The 20,000-nt window shown below is 53.9% G+C and overlaps 1 protein-coding gene across 1 annotated transcript in view; it reads right to left on the bottom strand.

The window, feature by feature from the left end:
• LOC311313445 (neuropilin-1a-like) overlaps positions 1-20,000 on the bottom strand; it is a gene marked incomplete at its 5' end in the record, with an annotated part of 26,578 nt that overhangs the window by 3,997 nt on the left and 2,581 nt on the right. The window contains 3 exons of the mRNA XM_084443571.1: positions 11,529-11,605; positions 13,268-13,434; positions 17,553-17,708. Coding sequence (XP_084299697.1) covers positions 11,529-11,605; positions 13,268-13,434; positions 17,553-17,708 — 400 coding nt within the window. The remainder of the gene's footprint in view (positions 1-11,528; positions 11,606-13,267; positions 13,435-17,552; positions 17,709-20,000) is intronic.

Consider the following 20,000-nt stretch of genomic DNA (forward strand, 5'->3'; position numbering starts at 1 on the left):
AGGCGGGTGGGCAGTAAGGAGGAACTTGACTAACCCTTAGAAAGCTTTACTGCAGCACCATCTGTGCAGATAGACAACAACCAGGGAGAGACAGGAGCAGGACGGAGCGCACACGTGTGTGTGTATGTGCGTGTGCGTGTGTATGTGTGTGTGTGTGTGTGTGTGTGCCCCGCAGCAGACTAGACTCTTGTGAGACGCAGGGCGGACTGTAGAGTGTTTCTCAGAGAGGGTTGTAGAGAACGCTGTTCTGTTTTACATCACCACTGGACTAAACTGTCCGCCTGTCTACCATCACATGTGATTGTTACCATGACCAAGTCCGCCAGGAATGGAGGGCGGTATTACACCCACACACACGAACGCACACACGCACACACCCCTCCTCCTACACAGAGGTGTGTGTGTGTGTGTGTGTGTGTGTGTGTCGGTCCCCTCGACAGAGGGACACACTGGTCTTCTGTTACATTACATCTGCTGGCTGTCGCCATCGAGTCCAATCAACCTTTCTCCTCTCTTCCTCATCCTGGCCTCGGGGTGGCAAGGGAGGAGAGGCAGACTGGCGGAGGAGAAGAGAGGGATGGAGAGGAGGAGGAAAGGAAGGAGAGGGAGAGAGGGAGGGGAGCGGAGGAGAGGAGGACAGCTCGGCGGGACCCCGGTGTGTCGACGCTGCCGGCTGGTGTCTCTCCTCCCTTCTCCCCCTCTCCTCTCCCCCTCTCCCTCCCTCTCTCTCCTCTCCTCCCTCTCTCTCTCTCCCCCTTCTCTCTCTCTCTATCCTCTCCCTCCCTCTCTCTCTCCCTCTCTCTCTCCTCTTCTCTCTCTCTCCCTCTCTCTCTCCCTCTCCCTACCCTCTCTCTCCCTCTCTCTCTCTCTCTCACTCCCTCTCTCTCTCCCTCTCTCTCCCTCTCCCTCCCTCTCTCTCCCTCTCTCTCTCCCTCCCTCTCCTCCCTCTCCCTCTTCTAATCTTACTCTCCAACTCTCTCCTCCCTTCTCCCTCTCCCTCTCTCTCTCCCTTCCTCCCTCTCTCCCCCTTCTCCCTCTCCCTCCCTCTCTCCATTTTCCATCACTCTCCTCTCTCTCTCCCCCTTCTCTCTCTCCCTCCCTCCCTCCCTCTCTCTCCCTCCCTCTCTCCCTCTCTCTCTCCCCCTTCCCCCTCTCCCTCCCTCTCCCCTTTTCCATCACTCTCCCTCTCACTCCCCCCTTCTCTCCCCCCTCCCCCTCCCTCCCTCCCTGGCTGTCTCTGATCAGGAGTGAGGCCTCTGAGCGCTCAGCTAACGCTGGAAACCGCGCAGCCTAGCGAGGAAACGAGGCTCTCTCAGCCTCTGGTGTCGGGGCGGAGACAGGCTTAGATTCTGACGGATGCCACCGGAGCCCGGTGAAGATGACTAAATCCGCACCAGGGAGTGAGGCGTGCGCACGTGTGTGTGTCTGACAGCAGCGAATCCACGGAGATCAGCCCCATTCCACTCCGATCAGAGAAGCACCAGAGCGGCATATTAAATACACGGAGAGAAAGAGATGGAGAGAGCGTAGGAAAGAGAGAGAGAGAGAGAGAGAGAGAGAGAGAGAGAGAGAGCGTAGGAAAGAGAGAGAGAGAGAGAGAGAGGGAGAGAGAGAGAGAGAGAGACCCATTCTCCCTCCAACCCTACATGACTGTACTTAGGGGCTCTGAGCAGAGATCAGCAGAGGAGGAAAAGTGAGCTGGCAGCCATGTTAGTCCTCCCTTTATTCGACGCACTCCCCCTCCGATGGCGGCGAAGATAAAAACAGACGGCGAATGAGGGCTCCTCTGTCATCCTCCCCCCCAAAAGCCCCCCCCCCCCTCCCGCTCGAGGATTTGGAAGCGAGGGATGAGAAGGAAAGAGCCGAGTAGCTCAAGGGGGCTTACCGGGCGCACAGCCTGGCGAACGGAGGCGGAGCCAAATCTCCCCAGAGCCATCCTTCTCAGAGGTGGAAACTTCCAGAGTTTCCCCTCGTGGGGTCGGAGTCACGACGCATCCAGATGGAGGACAGAGGACAAGAAGGGCAGAACGGGCGGAGGGATATATTAGCCGAGGCAGGTTCCTCGTCCTCAATCGTCCCCTCCGAAAGCCTGAATATGAGCTGCCCTGACTCCCCGCCAACCCTGGACCAATGACAGGGCTGCTTATTAAAGGCAATGCCGAATGGAACGACCTGGCCTTGGGGACGGCTCCTCTTGATTGGGCTCGTTAGCGGTAATGAATTAAAAAGCCGTGAGGGGGTGAGGTCAGCGCGTGACCGGCCCTATGGAGAACACTCGCCGAAACGCTCTCCTCTCATTGCCGAGCTGCGCCCATGCATGCATGGGCCCGTCAGGAGGTTGCGCTGACGAGAGAGAGAGAGAGAGAGAGAGAGAGGGAGAGAGAGAGAGGGAGAGAGAGAGAGAGGGAGAGGGGAGAGGGAGAGAGAGAGAGAGAGAGAGAGAGAGAGAGAGAGAGAGAGAAGGTCACTTGATCACATCGTTCCTCTGTCGAACGGCCAGAGAGCTGACTCACCCAGCGGTCACTGTCTGAGAGACTGAACCACTCCTGACTGGAGAGACTGAGGCACAGTGAGATGAGTAGAGGAGAGGAGAGGAGAGGAGAGAGAGAGAGAGAGAGAGAGGGAGAGAGAGAGAGAGAGGGAGAGAGAGAGAGAGGGAGAGAGAGAACAGCGAGAGATGAGAGGAGGAGGAGTGAGAACAGACTGATTTCACGGACACAGCCCTGATAACAGCACCTCAGTAATGAGGAAGGTCATAATTTATTACTGAGCGCCTGTTTCACTCAGGGTCAGGAGGAGGGAGGAGGGAGAGGCGGAGCTAGCGGAGCAGGCCAGCATGGGTCAGGAGGAGGGAGGAGGGAGAGGCGGAGCTAGCGTAGCAGGCCAGCACGGGTCAGGAGGAGGGAGGAGGGAGAGGCGGAGCTAGCAGAGCAGGCCAGCACGGGTCAGGAGGAGGGAGGAGGGAGAGGCGGAGCTAGCGGAGCAGGCCAGCGCGGGTCAGTCGGCGCCCACAGGCTGCCAGCGAGACCGGACATCTACATCTCCAGCCAACAACAGCGCTGTGGCCAGACAGAAAACAAACAGACAGGATCATTATCACAGCTGGGGGGACTAGTTTCTACTCAGGGGCATGGATACGTCACACAGGGCTCTGTGAGAGAAGCCTTCCACCTCTCAGCTCAACCGTTCCAGGACAGATCGTAACGCTGGTGGAAGCAGATAGATGATTTGTCGTCATTCTCTTAGTGAGTTGTCTGAAAGTCGTGCTTAATGGATGATTTAATGATGGTGTAAAAGGGTGTAAAATAAGACTCCCACGCCTGGACCTGGATTTTGTAAGTTGAGAAAATGCTGACGGCACAAAACAATCTCAGTTTCTCTTTTTTTACTCTGAACAAGGTGATATTTCATAAGAGGGTGTTTGGACTGATGCCCACTCGCAGACAAATGGCACATTACAGCCTGGGCCCCAGGTGTAACATATGCCTCGGGACACACACACACACACACACACACACACACACACACACACACACACACACACACACACACACACACCCTTTTCCAGGAAACGCCGGGTTGAAAGATATCAGACCTTCCTGTCACCATTCCCTTGACTTCAATCTCTTTCTCAGGGTCCTCCCCAGTTTCCTACAGTCATGTAGTGTGTGTGTGTGTGTGTGTGTGTTGTTCTCTCTCACCTGGCAGTGTGGAGGTGAGTCAACGCTGTGTGTTGAACAGCAGAGAGCAGAGTAAGGGCTACAGTCATTACACTGACAAACGCAACCAGAAAAGCAGAAAGACAATTAGTCTCGCTGAGACTTGTAGGCCCGCCCACGACCAACTGCTGTTCAGCGCCGTACAATTAGATTAACAGAGAGGGTTACACCACATCATTTATACTGCGTGTGTGTGTGTGTGTGTGTGTGTGTGTGTGTGTGTGAGAGAGAGAGAGAGAGAGAGGGGGTGTGTCTGACTGGGCGTGAGGTTTGGCTGGGGGTTTGGAGGGAACATGGAGGTTCAAACGCTCTCTCTCACGGTTTGACTCCCGTCATAATTGGGTGTGTGATCAGATCTCAGAGCGAGTACAAATACCTCCTTTTTATTATTTCTTTAAACCAGTTTCACTGCCTTCTCCCCAGCTGTGGGAACAAATAGCTCCGCTTGATCTCACTGTGGGTGGGCTGGGCTGGGCCGGGGGAACAAGCACAAAAGAACTCCAGGGGAACCCACAAGAACGTTCTACTGTCTCCGACTCTCCGACCAAAACAAAACAACAACAGCGGCACCAATAACCAAACGAGTTGATCGCAGGGGAGGGCCAGACTCAAGTGTGTTTCAGAACACAGCTGGTCAGCGTAGATACACGGGCCTTGTACAGAACCGAACTCTATGGACCCAAAGTGGACCCTGTCCAGAACCGACCTCTATAGATCCAGCATGGACCTTGTTCAGAGCTGACATCTGTAGACCCAACGTGGACCCTGTCCAGAACTGACTTCTATGGACCCAATGTGGACCCTGTTCAGAACCGACCTCTATAGACCCAACATGGATCCTGTCCAGAACCAGCCTTAATGGACCCAAAACGGTCTCTGTCACACCCCCTATAGTCCCTCCTCTATCTACACACTGGTGTGGGTCTAAGATAACGGAGCTGGTATCACTCAAGGTGATCGGGGTCATTCCATCACACCAGTCAAAGGTCAAGGGTCGGTCCTGGGTCGGTCCACGGTCCTGCCCTGTCTTGTTTTAAACACATCCTGGAATGGATGTACTGTAGGCCGCGAGGAGGGACGGGGCCAAACACCCAGGGGTCAAAGGGCACCAGGGTTCGTTTCTGGTCGCTGGAACTAAGCCGGCGTGTCTGTGGATGCACTCTACAGGGGTCCCGTCCGGCGCTCGCCTCGCTAAACAGCCCCAGCCCCCCCAGGAGGCCAAGCCTCTCCCAGGAGAGGCAGCAGCCTCCGGCAGGCTAGCGAAGCTAGTCCTCCCTCCTCCGCCTTCACCTCCACCACCTCACGCGTCGGGCCGGAGGTTTTAAAATAAATTCCATTAGCCTAACGTGTAATTAATTCCCCTTTCATGAAAATTGTATTACTGGTGTGCCGTTAAACCTGCGAGGCCCAGAGAGAGCCTCCATTCATCATGCAATCACCTGACAGAATCATGCCGCTATTTTTAGACCCGGACGAGTCTTTGTGATGTTAAATTATGCACGTGTTCCTGAACGCTGATCATGTATATTAGCGACAGGAAGAGATGGGGGAACAGGGGCACGGAGGGGTGGAACATGTATGATGGTGACTAAAATTAAAAGGTTAGGGCTAAGGTGTGTGTGTGTGTCAGCATGAGTGTGTGTGTGTGTGTGTGTGTACAGTATATGCGTGTGTGTATGTGTGTGTACATTATGTGTGTGTGTGTGTGTGTGTGTGTATGTGTGTGTGTGTGTGGTGTGTGAGCTCTGGAGGATGTGGGTGTTGATCACAGGTTTCAGTCACCAGCTGTTCCTGTGAGGAATGTTTCACAGGCGTGTCAAGACACGTACACACACACGTACACACACATATACACGTACACACACACACAAACACACACACACATATACACGTACACACACACACACACACACACACACACACACACACACACATATACACGTACACACACACACACACACACACACACACATAATGTACACACACACACACACACACACACACACACACCCTCCACGCTTACTCACATCATTAGATTAATGACCTTTCGGAAACCAGACACCAGACAATAGAGGATGACCTCATGAGAAGTCTCCGTCCTCCCAGCTCCACACATGACCATGAGGCAAGGTCAGTCACTCACGATGACTGTGTCCAGCTCCTACCCCTGCTGGCTGTGGCCCAGACAGTGATGACTGTGTCCAGCTCCTACCCCTGCTGGCTGTGGCCCACACAGTGATGACTGTGTCCAGCTCCTACCCCTGCTGGCTATGGCCCAGACAGTGATGACTGTGTCCAGCTCCTACCCCTGCTGGCTATGGCCCAGACAGTGATGACTGTGTCCATCTCCTACCCCTGCTGGTTGTGGCCCAGACAGTGATGACTGTGTCCAGCTCCTACCCCTGCTGGTTGTGGCCCAGACAGTGATGACTGTGTCCAGCTCCTACCCCTGCTGGTTGTGGCCCAGACAGTGATGACTGTGTCCAGCTCCTACCCCTGCTGGCTATGGCCCAGACAGTGATGACTGTGTCCAGCTCCTACCCCTGCTGGTTGTGGCCCAGACAGTGATGACTGTGTCCAGCTCCTACCCCTGCTGGCTATGGCCCAGACAGTGATGACTGTGTCCAGCTCCTACCCCTGCTGGCTGTGGCCCAGACAGTGATGACTGTGTCCAGCTCCTACCCCTGGTGACTGTGGCCCAGACAGTGATGACTGTGTCCAGCTCCTACCCCTGCTGGCTGTGGCCCAGACAGTGATGACTGTGTCCAGCTCCTACCCCTGGTGACTGTGGCCCAGACAGTGATGACTGTGTCCAGCTCCTACCCCTGCTGGCTGTGGCCCAGACAGTGATGACTGTGTCCAGCTCCTACCCCTGGTGACTGTGGCCCAGACAGTGATGACTGTGTCCAGCTCCTACCCCTGCTGGCTGTGGCCCAGACAGTGATGACTGTGTCCAGCTCCTACCCCTGGTGACTGTGGCCCAGACAGTGATGGCGGCTGAGTCAACAAACACGACTGATGACTCAGTTCAGGCAGCGCTGCTCATGCGATGTGACTGGCATCAGTCTCTGTCCCTCCACCCACTTCCCTGTTGAACCCAACACACCCGTGGGTGATATTATCAGCCCTGCGACTGGCGGCCAAAGCGCCTTGTTTTGACTTGTAGCTGAAGCGGATGTCCCACAAAGCCCGACTCGTCCTCCAGTCCTCTCTTACAGTCTCCTGCACTCTTCAACTGCTGTTAATTACTGTGCTGATCTATATTCTCATTACGCAACGCTTGGCAGGAGAACAAGCCTGGGAACAGCAGCTCTCAGATCTGCAGAGAGAGCTAGAGAGAGAGAGAGAGAGAGAGAAAGAGAGAGCTAGAGAGAGAGAGAGAGAGAGAGAGAGAAAGAGAGAGAGACAGAGAGAGAGAGGGAGAGAGAGATAATGGAGGAGAGAGAGAGCAACTGAGATAGATAAATGTAAAAAGGGAGAGAGGGAGACAGAGAAAGAGAGACAGAGAGGTAGAGAGGATACTGTAGATAGAGAGAGAGAGAGACAGAGGAGAGAGAGCAGAGACGGAGAGAAAGAAACAGAGGGAGAGAGAAAGAGAGAGAGGATACTGTAGATAGAGAGAGAAAGACATAGAAGGAGAGAGAGTAGAGATGGAGAGAAAGAAACAGAGAGGGAGAGAGAGAGGGAGAGAGAGAGAGAGAGTCCCTGCGTCCCACTGACCGTGGTTAATTGAAAGCACATTAAGTCGGAGGGAGAGACGGCGGTCAGAAGAGGAAAGCAGGATGTGTGTGAGAGGACTGTCGTAGTGGCGTTCGCCCCCTCGCCTTCAAACACACGAGCCGCTGACGCCATGGAGACAGATCTCCGTCCGGGAGCGGCCATGCTGCTAGCGCAACCTTTAAGGAATGCAGCATGTTTTCTTTGTTAAATGATTCACGTCGGTATGACGGGGAAATGTACGATCCACAATACCGCCCCGGGTCACGACATACTTCCTGCCACTCTGCCTGACCACTTCCTGTCGGACCGGCCGGCCGTAACTCAGGCTCGCGCACACGTGTTACCATGGTGAACGTTATGCTCCTCCTTCATCATGGTGAACATTATGCACCTCCTCCCTCCGCTGGCGTCTGTATTAGCCACCCTGAGGTAAACAGCACCCCCCCCCCCGGGGCGCTTGAAGAGAAGCGCCATCACGTCTCCACGCCTCCCTCGTTCTCCTTCTAATTAAAGCACGTGAGTCATCAGCCGGCCGACGCGCACCGCAAGGTAAGCACCGCTGACCGAACCCCACTCTCTACACCCGCTGGGTGAAATGATGGAGGAGGATAATGGCTCCCTCATTGTAAATAAATCATTCAGACGTGCAGGGCTATTATCGAGCACGCAAGGTTGAAATAAAACAACATCAGCCTGACTTACAATCCAGTATTGAACTATTATTATGTGATCGTCCACAGACAGGCTTTCAGGTATCGACAGTTGACTTTCTCAGGGGCTGCTGAATTATTCATGTTGTGTGCAGAGGGACAGCGAGTGATCAATTCAGTCAGTCTGAAAGGTCCTGCTTTTATCAAATCACTCAGGGCAGTCAAACTCTCTCTCTCTCTCTCTCTCTCACACACACACACACACACACACACACACACACACACACACACACACACACACACACACACACACAGACGTTCGTCATGGCGTCAGTGTCTCTGGGGGGTCAGAAATCTTCCCGGTCAGGGTCCCGGAGGGGGCTGTTTGTGTCCATGGCCGTGGACCAGGTCTGGATGTGTTGTACAGATGCAGGTCCTTCCTTCCTGCGTGTCACGCCTAATACGGCTCTTCCTATTGGAACCAGACTGGAACCATAAATACTCATTTCGGGGCCTAGCTGTCGGGGTCCACTCCCTCTGTGACATTCATTCATCACCACAGCGGCAACCTGCTGCATATATATAGATCCTCAGACTCTCTGCTACCCCTATCTCTCTCCCTCTCTCTCTTTTTCTCTCTCTCTCTTCTCTCTCTCTCTCTTCTCTCTCTCTCTCTCTCTCTCCCTCTCTCTCTTTTCTCCTTCTCTCTCCCTCTCTCTCTCTCTCTCTCTCTCTCTATCCCTCCTTCTCTTCTCTCTCTCTCCCTCTCTCTCTTTTCTCCCTCTCTCTCTCTCCCTCCCTCTCTCTCTGGCTGAGGCTTCAAAGGCAAGCTGTGCTCGGAGGGGTAGATAGTCACGGTATTCCTCCCAGCCTTGGTGCCCCTGCGTTGAGCAGAGGGAGGTCTGGGGAGCCGGGCTTATCTGCGAGCCAACCTCAAAGGAAGCCGGTCCATCTCTCCCCACACCAAACAGCTGCTCCTCTCTGGCACACAGAAGGCTGATTAACGACCTGGATAACCCAGAGATCTATACATTAAAACCACTGTTAGTACTGAGGAGAGGAGGGAGGGAGGGGAGAGGAGGGAGGGAGGGGGAGAGGAGGGAGGGAGGGGGAGAGGAGATAGGAGAGGAGAGAGAGGAGATGAGATAAATCTATGCATGTCGCCTTCATCTCATCACATTAACATGTAGCAGCATTCAAAATGGATGACGGCATGTTCTGGATTATGCTCAAGAATGAAATAAACAACAAACACAAACAACAACAACAGAGCAAAGAAACATGCCCGGGATCCAAACCTGCCTGATAATACAACTGTCCGCCTGCAAATTGCGGCCAGATAATGAATGAAATAAATAATGAATTGATTGGATGCCTCTGAGACATCTGAGGGGTTGTGGTGGGTGCTGTCAAGAGACCTGGTAATCATCCAGGGGGAGAGACGCTAACAGCTCTACTCCCGCTGCCTTTGTGGAATTGAAATGAACAACACGCTCTCTAAACAACGCTTGCTGTAATTGAACCCGTCTAAGCCAGACTGGCGTGAGAGTGACGCGCGTCCCTTCGGAGATGTGAAATCGCACGCCGACCGCGGAGTTCGCTAAATTCGGTCTCCCGGGAAACAGATGCGTGGGATTCCAATCGGGCAGTGTGATTGGCTGTCGAGTGCACGTCTCGTTCCCAGTTTCCAGATTTTACGGGCCAATAAAAAGCTCTCTCCCTGATCAATACGCTATCGGGATTCCTGACGGGCGGTAGGATTGAATTCTCCTCTGTTTGGCAGGAGATTAGAATCTGAGATTAACAAGATCAGACAACCCTCTCCCCTTAATCACCACACTCAAATATGAGGGGCGGAGCCATCTGTGAAGCGATGCACAACAGCCAACTTGGCTTAAAGAGAGAGTCTCTGTCATCCACACAAACCCTGCAGTCCAATAAACACACAGTCCAATACTCTAACTTATTGCTTCACTGCATTTGATGGTTTTATCCATACGTCTCTTGCGTGCCAAACTGCCAGGTCAAACCTCTAAAAACCCGTAAAGCCAGACACAGTTTGAGTCTCTCACTATTTAGAGACCTCAGCGCTCTTCTCTGGGTCAACCCCAAACCCCGGTCTCCGTTGCAACAACGGAATGCCCCCCTGAGAAGAACTGTCTGTGCTCCAAAACAAACTGACCCTCGACAGGACCTGCACAGGACGTGGTCGCGGAGGGAGGGAGCGTGTCACTTCCTGGATGACTTGGAGAAGTGCAGGGTTGCTCATACTTAGCCGTGACCTTAGTGAAAGTAGGGGAAAACCCGTACAATAGGATCCCCATCTGACTCCGATTCTCTCCCACTCACTCTCCCACCAAGAGCCGAGCCCTCTCCCCCATCGCTCTCCTCCTCCAGCCCTCCACCCCCACCCCTGTCCATCCCTCCACCCCCCCTCCATCCCTCCACCCCCACCCCCCTCCATCCCTCCATCCTCCACCCCCCCTCCATCCCTCCACCCCCACCCCCCCCTGTCCTCCTTCCCTCCACCCCCCCCTCTCCTCCATCCCTCCATCCCTCCACCCCCCCTCCATCCCTCCACCCCCACCCCTGTCCTCCATCCCTCCATCCCTCCACCCCCCCCTCCATCCCTCCACCCCACCCCCCCTGTCCTCCATCCCTCACCCCTGTCCTCCATCCTCCACCCCTGTCCTCCATCCCTCCACCCCCCCTCCATCCCTCCACCCCCACCCCCCTCCATCCCTCCAACCCCCCTCCATCCCTCCACCCCACCCCCCTCCATCCCTCCAACCCCCCTCCATCCTCCACCCCCACCCCCCCTGTCCTCCTTCCCTCCACCCCCCCCTCTCCTCCATCCCTCCATCCCTCCATCCCCCCTCCATCCCTCCACCCCCACCCCCTGTCCTCCATCCCTCCATCCCTCCACCCCCCACCCCTGTCCTCCATCCCTCCACCGCCCCTCCATCCCTCCACCCCCACCCCCTGTCCTCCATCCCTCCATCCCTCCACCCCCACCCCGTCCTCCATCCCTCCACCCCCCCCTCCATCCCTCCACCCCCCCCTCCATCCTCCATCCCTCCACCCCCCACCCCTGTCCTCCATCCCTCCACCGCCCCTCCATCCCTCCACCCCCACCCCCTGTCCTCCATCCCTCCACCCCCCCCTCCATCCCTCCACCCCCCCCTCCATCCCTCCACCCCACCCCCCCACCCCTGTCCTCCATCACTCCATCCCCCCCTCTCCTTCTCCATCCCTCCACCCCCCTCCTCTCTGTCCTCCATCCCTCCATCCCTCCACCCCCCTCCTCTCTGTCCTCCATCCTAATTAAATTAGTCTACGGGGCGCAACAGGGGCGCAACAGGACAGCGGCCCGCAGGACAATATTTTTGGAGCAATAAGGAAAGGCTTGCTTATGGACCTCCCTGAGCAAATATTAGACCTTGGGTCAGCTGTGTTACGAGCCCCCTGAGGGGAGCGCTGGGGCCCAACTCCTCCGCCCGCGACCACGGCACGACACTAAAACACACGCAGGGAAGAATAGGAGAAGGAAAAAGAGTCTGAAGCATTTACAGTACAGGGGTCCGGAGGGCTTAGGAAATACCAGCAACACTCCAGATGCATGTTGGGTCGGCATGGAGCGCCGCCTGCGTCGGGGTGGAGAGGAAGTCGTGTCCAGGAATGAAATGAAGAATGAGGAGCACAGGAGGAGCTCTGAGCTCTGGTCTCTCCTTGTAAGGATCTGGTCTCTCCTTGTAAGGATCTGGTCTCTCCTTGTAAGGCTCTGGTCTCTCCTTGTAAGGATCTGGTCTCTCCTTGTAAGGATCTGGTCTCTCCTTGTAAGGCTCTCTCTGAGGCGATCAGACAGTATCCACACAGATGTACACTAACACAGCATGACAAGGGTGTGTGTGTGTGTGTGTGTGTGTGTGTGTGTGTGTGTGTGTGTGTGTGTGTGTATGTGTGTGCGTGTGTGTGCATGTGTGTGTGTGTGTATGTGTGCATGTGTGTGTGTGTGTGTGTGTGTGTGTGTGTGTGTGTGAGACACAGAGCTTCTGGAGGTCCCCCCCCCCCCTCCCCGAGGCCCCCGTCAGCAGACAGGAAGCAGCTCTCTCCAGGTGGGAGGACAGTCTGGAATCCACCGCAATTAATCCGTCAAGAAGACTGAAGAATTAATCATGGGATTTGTGGATCAGCGAAAAGGATTCACCCAACTCCTCCCAGCGTCCCTACGGGTCAGTGGGACACGCTGCCCCGAGCCCTCAGAGCCTGACTCACTCGGCCCAGCTGACAGCCTGACGTGACGGAGACGCCATTTCCTTTCACGCCATCGTTCAGCCTGAACAGAACCCCGTTGCAGCCATTTCCTAAGATGGCCGTCGCAGAAGAGAGAGTCCTCAGCGATTAGTTCATCTCCTAACCAATCACAGCACGCAAAAAAACAACCCCCCCCCCATAAAAACAAACAAACACAGGATGCTGATTGGTCTGGTTGGAATTCCAACTGTTGCATCAGTCTGGATCAGAGCCTTTCCGGACCCTGGATTGTATTTAGGAAATGAAAGTGGGCGTGTGATTGAGGCGCTGGAGCCAGGCCACCCTACACACAGACGACAGAGGAGCGCACCCTAACATTGACTCAGCCTCAATGACTCAGCTTCAATAACACAAAAGCCAAAAGCCTCGGGCTTTGTTCATACGCCGGAGATCTGCTCATGACTTCGAGGGCAATTTAGGAAAAGTGGCTTCTGTGCGGACGCAGTCAGGGCCTGGTGGTCTGCTGTCACCATTACAGAATGGCCTTTTATTCCTCTGCCAATTCTCTCCATCCTTCCACTTATTCATGATCAGCCATTACCCTGCTCTGTCTCAAATGTGAGTGTGTGTGTGTGTGTGCCCGGGTGAGGGTGTGTGGCGGTAACATCATCATGACAGGCTCTGTGTCGACAGGTTCCTACCTGAATCCACTCCTCGTTGGAGTCTTCCGCTGGCGTGTGTGTGTGTGTGTGTGTGTGTGTGTGTGCCCCCCCGTCCCCACACACATGCCACTTACAGCCAGGCTCACAGATGAAAGGGAGAGACCAGGGGTCTGATGACTAAGGTTAATCTTCATAACACAGGGGTTATGAAGTGTGTGTGTGTGTGTGTGTGTGTGTGTGCCGGGTGCTGACGGGTTCCTACCTGAATCCACTCCTTGTTGGAGTCCTCTGCTGGTGTCCAGGCGTTCTCGTTGCTGTGGAGTCTGGAACGTTCCGGGGCCCAGCTGGGGTTGTACTGGGACGAGGCTGCGATCTGGTCAGCTGTGATCTCACCCGACTGCATCCCCAACGGGTCAGTACAGTCGAAGTCTGAGAGAGAGAGAGGGAGAGAGAGAGAGAGAGAGGGAGAGAGAGGGCCCCCGAGAGAGACCGAGAGAGAGAGAGAGAGAGGGAGAGAGAGACAGAGAGAGAGAGACAGAGAGAGAGAGAGAGAGAGAGACAGAGAGAGAGAGAGAGAGAGAGAGAGAGAGAGAGAAATGTTAGTCTAACTTTAAATTGTTGGCCCAGAGTACGTTCCCAGTGCTCACTTTGTGTGTCCCCCAGAAGGAGAGCTGCTCCCTGGGGAGAGGGACAGTCAGCGGGCAGACCACTCTGGTTCTCCGGTGGTGACCACCAGACCACCATAAAAGAGTTCATCAGTGCCACCTCAGTGGATCTCTGCTCCCGCTCACCCTCTCTGCTCCAGCCAGCGCACACACACACACACACACACACACACACACACACACACACACGCACGCACACACAAACACGCACGCACGCACGCACACACACACGCATACGCACGCACACACACATGCATACGCGCACACACACACACACACACACACACACACACACACACACACACACACACACACACACACACACACACACACACACACAGAGGCTTTAATGGACATCCAGTGGAAGTGCAGTATGATATGAAACATTCAGTGTAGTGCTTATTTTATGCTCTCTCCAAAAAAACACCCTATTATGCATTCAAGTGACTTTTCCTGCTTTTCTTCTTCCTGTGGGTGTATCTCCTCCTGAGCAGGGAGATGGGAAGATGATCTGTTTTGCACATGGTGCATATTTCCCATAATGCTCTGCGTAGTGACTGTGAGTTGATGGCCGTATATCATCCTGAATGGCCGAGCCATTTCCTGAACTAGCCCTCCATACAGTGGCTAACCATAGTGGTTTGTATGTGTGTGTGTGTGTGTGCGTGTGTGTGTGTGTGTTGACATGGTCCCGAGGCGTCCCAGCATGCCTGGCTGGAGATGGAGGGGTGACTCTGGGGGTCAACCTTTGACACCTAGGGGGTCAGCACCCAGACTGCCCTGCGTGAGGAACAGCTCACCTCTTGACCAGGACCGTGGTGGCATATTCACACCAGGAGAACAGACTCACACACATCATGCCTGTGTTTGGGATATAGTATTGAGTCCATGACAAATTTCCCTAAGGGGACAATAAAGTATATTGTATCATATACAGTACACACAGGCATACACACACACACACACACACACACACACACACACACACACACACACACACACACACACACACACACACACACACAGAAAATCTCCCTCTTTGCATTTGTCCCCTTCCTGTCATGCCTCTCTCTCTCTCTCTCTCTCTCTCTTTCTCTCTCTTTCTCTCTCTTTCTCTCTCTCTGTCTCTCTTTCTCTCTCTTTCTCTCTCTCTCTGTCTCTCTTTCTCTCTCTCTCTTTCTCTCTCTCTCTTTCTCTCTCTCTGTCTCTCTTTCTCTCTCTTTCTCTCTCTCTCTGTCTCTCTCTCTCTCTCTCTCTCTCTCTCTTTCTCTCCGTCTCTCAACAGAAACACACGCTCAGTTTGGGAGACAGCCTCCCAGAGACGCAGGTCTGATAGCAGCGCAGCAGATGGACAAACCATCTGTGTTGCTCACAGACAGCAGTGGAGACTGCTTTACACCCTATGCTTCACACACTGCACAGGAATGGAGTGTGTGTGTGTGAGTGCGTGCGTGTGTGTGTGTGCGTGCCTGTGTGAGCGAACGAGAAGGACATCCTTCCACTCTGATCTTCTCATCCTCAGAAAGACGAGTCCCTTCAGACCCTGGTCTGGATCAAGCACCTCCGATCCACATTCACTAATTAATGATTTGATTAATTAATGAATAGATGACTATTGAAGATGACCTTTCAGATTAGCATGGTCTCACATTAGGATCACAGCTGTGTGGAAACGAAGAGGACCTGTAGTCTCAAGCCTGCATGGAGAGATCTGACCATGAGAGTCTGTGTTTGAAGCTCACCATGGAGCAGGCCTGATCACAGAGAAGGAGAGAGAGATAGAGGGGAGTTGAGAGAGAAAGAGAGGGGGGAGATAGAGAGAGAGAGATAGAGGGGTAGAGAGAGGAGAGAGGGGGGAGAGAGAGGAGAGAGGGGGGAGAGAGAGAGAGAGAGGGAAAGAGAGAGAGAGAGAGAGAGGGAGAGAGGGGCAGGACGGGAACATCAGCCTTGTTCATGAAATAATTATCTTTTCACCTTTTTTTTCAAGTGGAGCATATCACCTTCATGAATATTTGTGTGTGTGCGTGTGTGTGTGTGCGCGCGTGCGTGCGTGTGTCTGTGTGTGCGTGTGTGCGTGCGTGTGTGTGTGTCTCAGTGCACATACATACGTAATCTGCCCCATGGGGACTATAACCACTACAACCATCTGAGATGATTAGTAATACATTTAACACCGGCCATCGCCATAACAACAGAAGACTGGGAGATGAGAGGACTTGGGAGGTCTGGTCTACGACCTCACAGCTCTTCTCCCTAAATGAAATGTTTAGCTGGCCTTTTTCTCAGATTGGGGTCAGGGGGGGCGAGCCCCAGGACCACGGCGCTGTGTGCAAACGGTCTGGTGTGTGTGGCTGTTCTGGGGGGACCCCTGTGTCTGCCCCCCCTGCGACCCCTCCCCCCAGGGCTGTGCCTCAGTGTATACACCGGCCTTCACCGTGTGTACATGCCCCCAGACCTCCTAACACTTCCCTGTAACGAAGCTCTGGGAGGTGTTGATTTAATAACCGCCCCTCAACACCGTGTTCACCCCACGCTTAGCGACAGGGCAGCTCTGCCAGGGCCACGCGTCCCGAGCTGCAGTCACGCTAGGGCTGCACAATTAATCGTGAATTAATCGAAATCGCGATAATGACCTCCGCGATTAACTAATTAATGTGATTCATAATTTTGCTTTGAATTGAGTGTGCTAGGACTACACGGACGAATCACAGGCGCTTATGCTGTCTGACCAATCACATGCGTTCCCGCTGAGTGGTTACGAAAAAGATGATGTCGCTCAAGCCCAGAAGGTCATATGCAAACTGTGCAGAGCTAAAGCCATCACTTATTAATATATATAGAAATATTAATCGCAATTATTAATCGCAATTACCATTTTGAAGCAAATAATCGCAATTATCATCTTTTGTCATAATCGTGCCCCGTGCCCGTGTCCCTAAGTCACGCTACCATAAAGTCAGCCGGGGTCTCTGAGTGCTCCCTTAAATAAAGGGAAGATAGGAACCGTTTCTTGCCTAGCTTAGCCTGAGAGTTAGCTTAGCCTGAGAGTTAGCTTAGCCTGAGAGTTAGCCTGAGAGTTAGCCTGAGAGTTATCTTAACCTGAGAGTTAGCCTGAGAGTTAGCCTGAGAGTTAGCTTTACCTGAGAGTTAGCCTAGCCTGAGAGTTAACTTAGCCTGAGAGTTAGCCTGAGAGTTAGCTTTACCTGAGAGTTAGCCTAGCCTGAGAGTTAGTTTAGCCTGAGAGTTAGTTTAGCCTGAGAGTTAGTTTAGCCTGAGAGTTAGTTTAGCCTGAGAGTTAGCTTAGCCTGAGAGTTAGCCTGAGAGTTAGCTTAGCCTGAGAGTTATCTTAGCCTGAGAGTTAGCCTGAGAGTTAGTTTAGCCTGAGAGTTAGCTTAGCCTGAGAGTTAGCCTGAGAGTTAACTTAGCCTGAGAGTTAGCCTGAGAGTTAGCTTAGCCTGAGAGTTAGCCTGAGAGTTAGCTTTACCTGAGAGTTAGCCTAGCCTGAGAGTTAGCTTAGCCTGAGAGTTAGCCTGCAGCCCACATCAACGTTCACAGCACAGCAGTGACTATGGTGGATTTGAAACCGGGAAAAGCCGTGTTGCAGCTCAGTTCAGCCTAGTTCAGTCTAGTTCAGTCTAGTTCAGTCTAGGTCAGTCTAGGTCAGTCTAGTTCAGTCTAGTTCAGTCTAGGTCAGTCTAGTTCAGTCTAGTCCAGCCTAGTTCAGTCTAGTTCAGTCTAGTCCAGTCTAGGTCAGTCTAGTCCAGTCTAGTCCAGCCTAGTTCAGTCTAGTTCAGTCTAGTCCAGTCTAGTCCAGTCTAGTTCAGTCTTGTCCAGTCTAGTTCAGTCTAGTCCAGTTTAGTCCAGTGGTTCCTGAACCCTCACCTTCTGGCACGGTTCTGGAGATGACGGTGAAGTTGGCGGAGAAGCCCTCCTTGGCGATGGCGCTGTCCGTGTTGATTGTCAGGGCCAGGATGCCCGTGTAGGAGATGATCCGGCCCGGCGTGTTCTGACCGCAGTACCGACCAACGTATGGACCCACTGGGGAGACAGGAGGGGAGGGGGGGGGGTCAGTGATCAATCAGTGACAAGGCTAGCGGCTTGAAACATTTAGCTTTTATAAAGAGAGAGAGAGGGAGGAGGATAGAAGGAGAGAGATGGATAGAGAGAATGAGAGAGAGAGAATGAGAGAGCGAGAGAGGGAGAAAGAGAGAATGAGAGAGCGAGAGAGGGAGAGAGAGAGAGAATGAGAGAGCGAGAGAGGGAGAGAGAATGAAAGAGCGAGAGAGGGAGAGAGAGCGAGAGAGGGAGAGAGAGAATGAGAGGGCGAGAGAGGGAGAGAGGGAGAGAGAGAGAGAGAATGAGATAGCGAGAGAGGGAGAGAGCGAGAGAGGGAGAGAGAGAGGCAGGGTGATAAAGGGAGAGACACTGTTACCAAGGTAACAACCGAAGGCTGAAGTGAGGAGTTAAGTTGCTGCTGGTTGGCTGTAAGTCTGTCTGTCAAACGAACGGAACGCACCAATCAGCGTTAGTTTTCTCACGAAGGTGAGAAAACTAACGCGTTGGAGAGGGGGGGGGTTTGCGCCCAGTAGGGGGATTTTCACCAGTTGAACTCGTAAAGGGGCGTAAAAAACGCCCCACATTCCGCACCCTCCTCAACACAAAGCCTTAGGAGGGGGCCTTTGAGGCGGTCGGGCGTCCAGCTCTATGCCTGTTTCTCAGGCGTGAATTCCAGGGGGCTTGACTGAGGGCGGCTAGCAGAGGTGGACACGGTCTCGGCTGGGAGACATTCCTCAAGAAAGGACGGGACAGGCGGATCAAACAAGCGTGGTGGAGGGGGAAGAAAAAGAAAGAAAGAAAGAGAGAGAGAGAGAGAGAGAAACAGAGGAGGGATAAGGGAATGTTGAAGGATGGAGGGCAATAAATGTAAAAGCAGGTCACGTTCCACTGAGCAGCCTGAAAGAAAGAGAGAGAATGAGAAAGAGAGAGAGAGAGAGAGAGAGAGAGAGAAAGAGAGAGAGAGGAAGACAGAGAAAGAAAAAGCAAGGGCATGTGTGCGAGAGGGAGAGAAAGGGAGAGAGAGAGAGAGAGAGAGAGAGAGAGAGCCTGTGTGTGGATGTTAAGCAGGTCCAGGGGTCTGTGGCTTATCTGTGATTAGCAAGGCTGTGATCAGTGGCGAGTGACAGGCTGCTCCCTCAACCCCTCACCCCCCCCTGCCCCCCCTCCCCCGTCCCCTCCCGTCCCCCCCCGTCCCCACACACATGCCACTTACAGCCAGGCTCACAGATGAAAGGGAGAGACCAGGGGTCTGATGACTAAGATTAATCTTCATAACACAGGGGTTATGAAGTGTGTGTGTGTGTGTGCGTGACCTGGTTAAAAGGGTATGGAAAAGGCATGAGTAGGATCTCGTGTAAAGGCCCCATTCAAAGCAAAGCCAGCCTCAGGATCAGCTGCATGACTAAACAGTGCCGTGACGTTTTTAAGGTCGCCACCGTGTCCTCCAAGTCTCTTCATCCCTGGAGGAGGACAGGGGGGAGGAGCGGGGAGGAGGAGGGGGTCTACACACCCCAGAGCTCACCAGTCTGTCTGGGACACACACACACACACCGCCCCCTGTAGCTAGAGAGCCTCCAGGCTTCCGCGCTAATGCACTATTGATCCAGTAGGCACCACAGGTACTGGCCCGGTCTCATCAGGGGTGGATACACACCGTGTCCTTCAGACGCACCCCCCACCGACCCCCCCCCCACGACCCCCCATGACCCCCAGACGTGAGTCTCTCTCTCCCAGACACAATAGCCACCGGTCTGGAACGGCACCATGTCGGTTTTTGTCATCCCCGGTTCTGATCCCGAGAGGCCCAAAGTCTACAGCCAGAGAATCACCAGCCGGGATCTGTGGCCGACCATTCATCTGGCTTTGATGGAAAATAAACATCGCCGCCCCCTTTGAGAGACATCGGGAACTCGTCAGCAGACGTGCCGCCACCGTCAAACTGTCTGTGTTTTTTCTCTCTCTCTCTCTCAGTGCGTGCGCCTCCCTAGAAGAGAGAGAGAGAGCGAGAGAGAGAGAGAGAGAGAGGGGTCTCCGGGCCTGCGACTCCATCCTAGCTCACAGGCCTGTGTGGTTGGCATCGACGCGGTCTCACCATAAGAGCGCTAATGATTTGAGAGTGAAGGCGCCCGCGGGGCCTCCCTGCCTCTCCAATCAACACTGTTCATTATAAAAGTGTCCGCTGCGTCTCCAGGGGCACGCAGGGATGAGCTACGGAAACGATGTTGTGCTTTTAAATGGATCCATTTCTGGCCGGGGTTGCTAGGCTCTGTTCAA

This window comes from Borostomias antarcticus (genome assembly GCF_949987555.1).
Source record: "Borostomias antarcticus genome assembly, chromosome: 9".
Classification (NCBI taxonomy): domain Eukaryota; kingdom Metazoa; phylum Chordata; class Actinopteri; order Stomiiformes; family Stomiidae; genus Borostomias; species Borostomias antarcticus.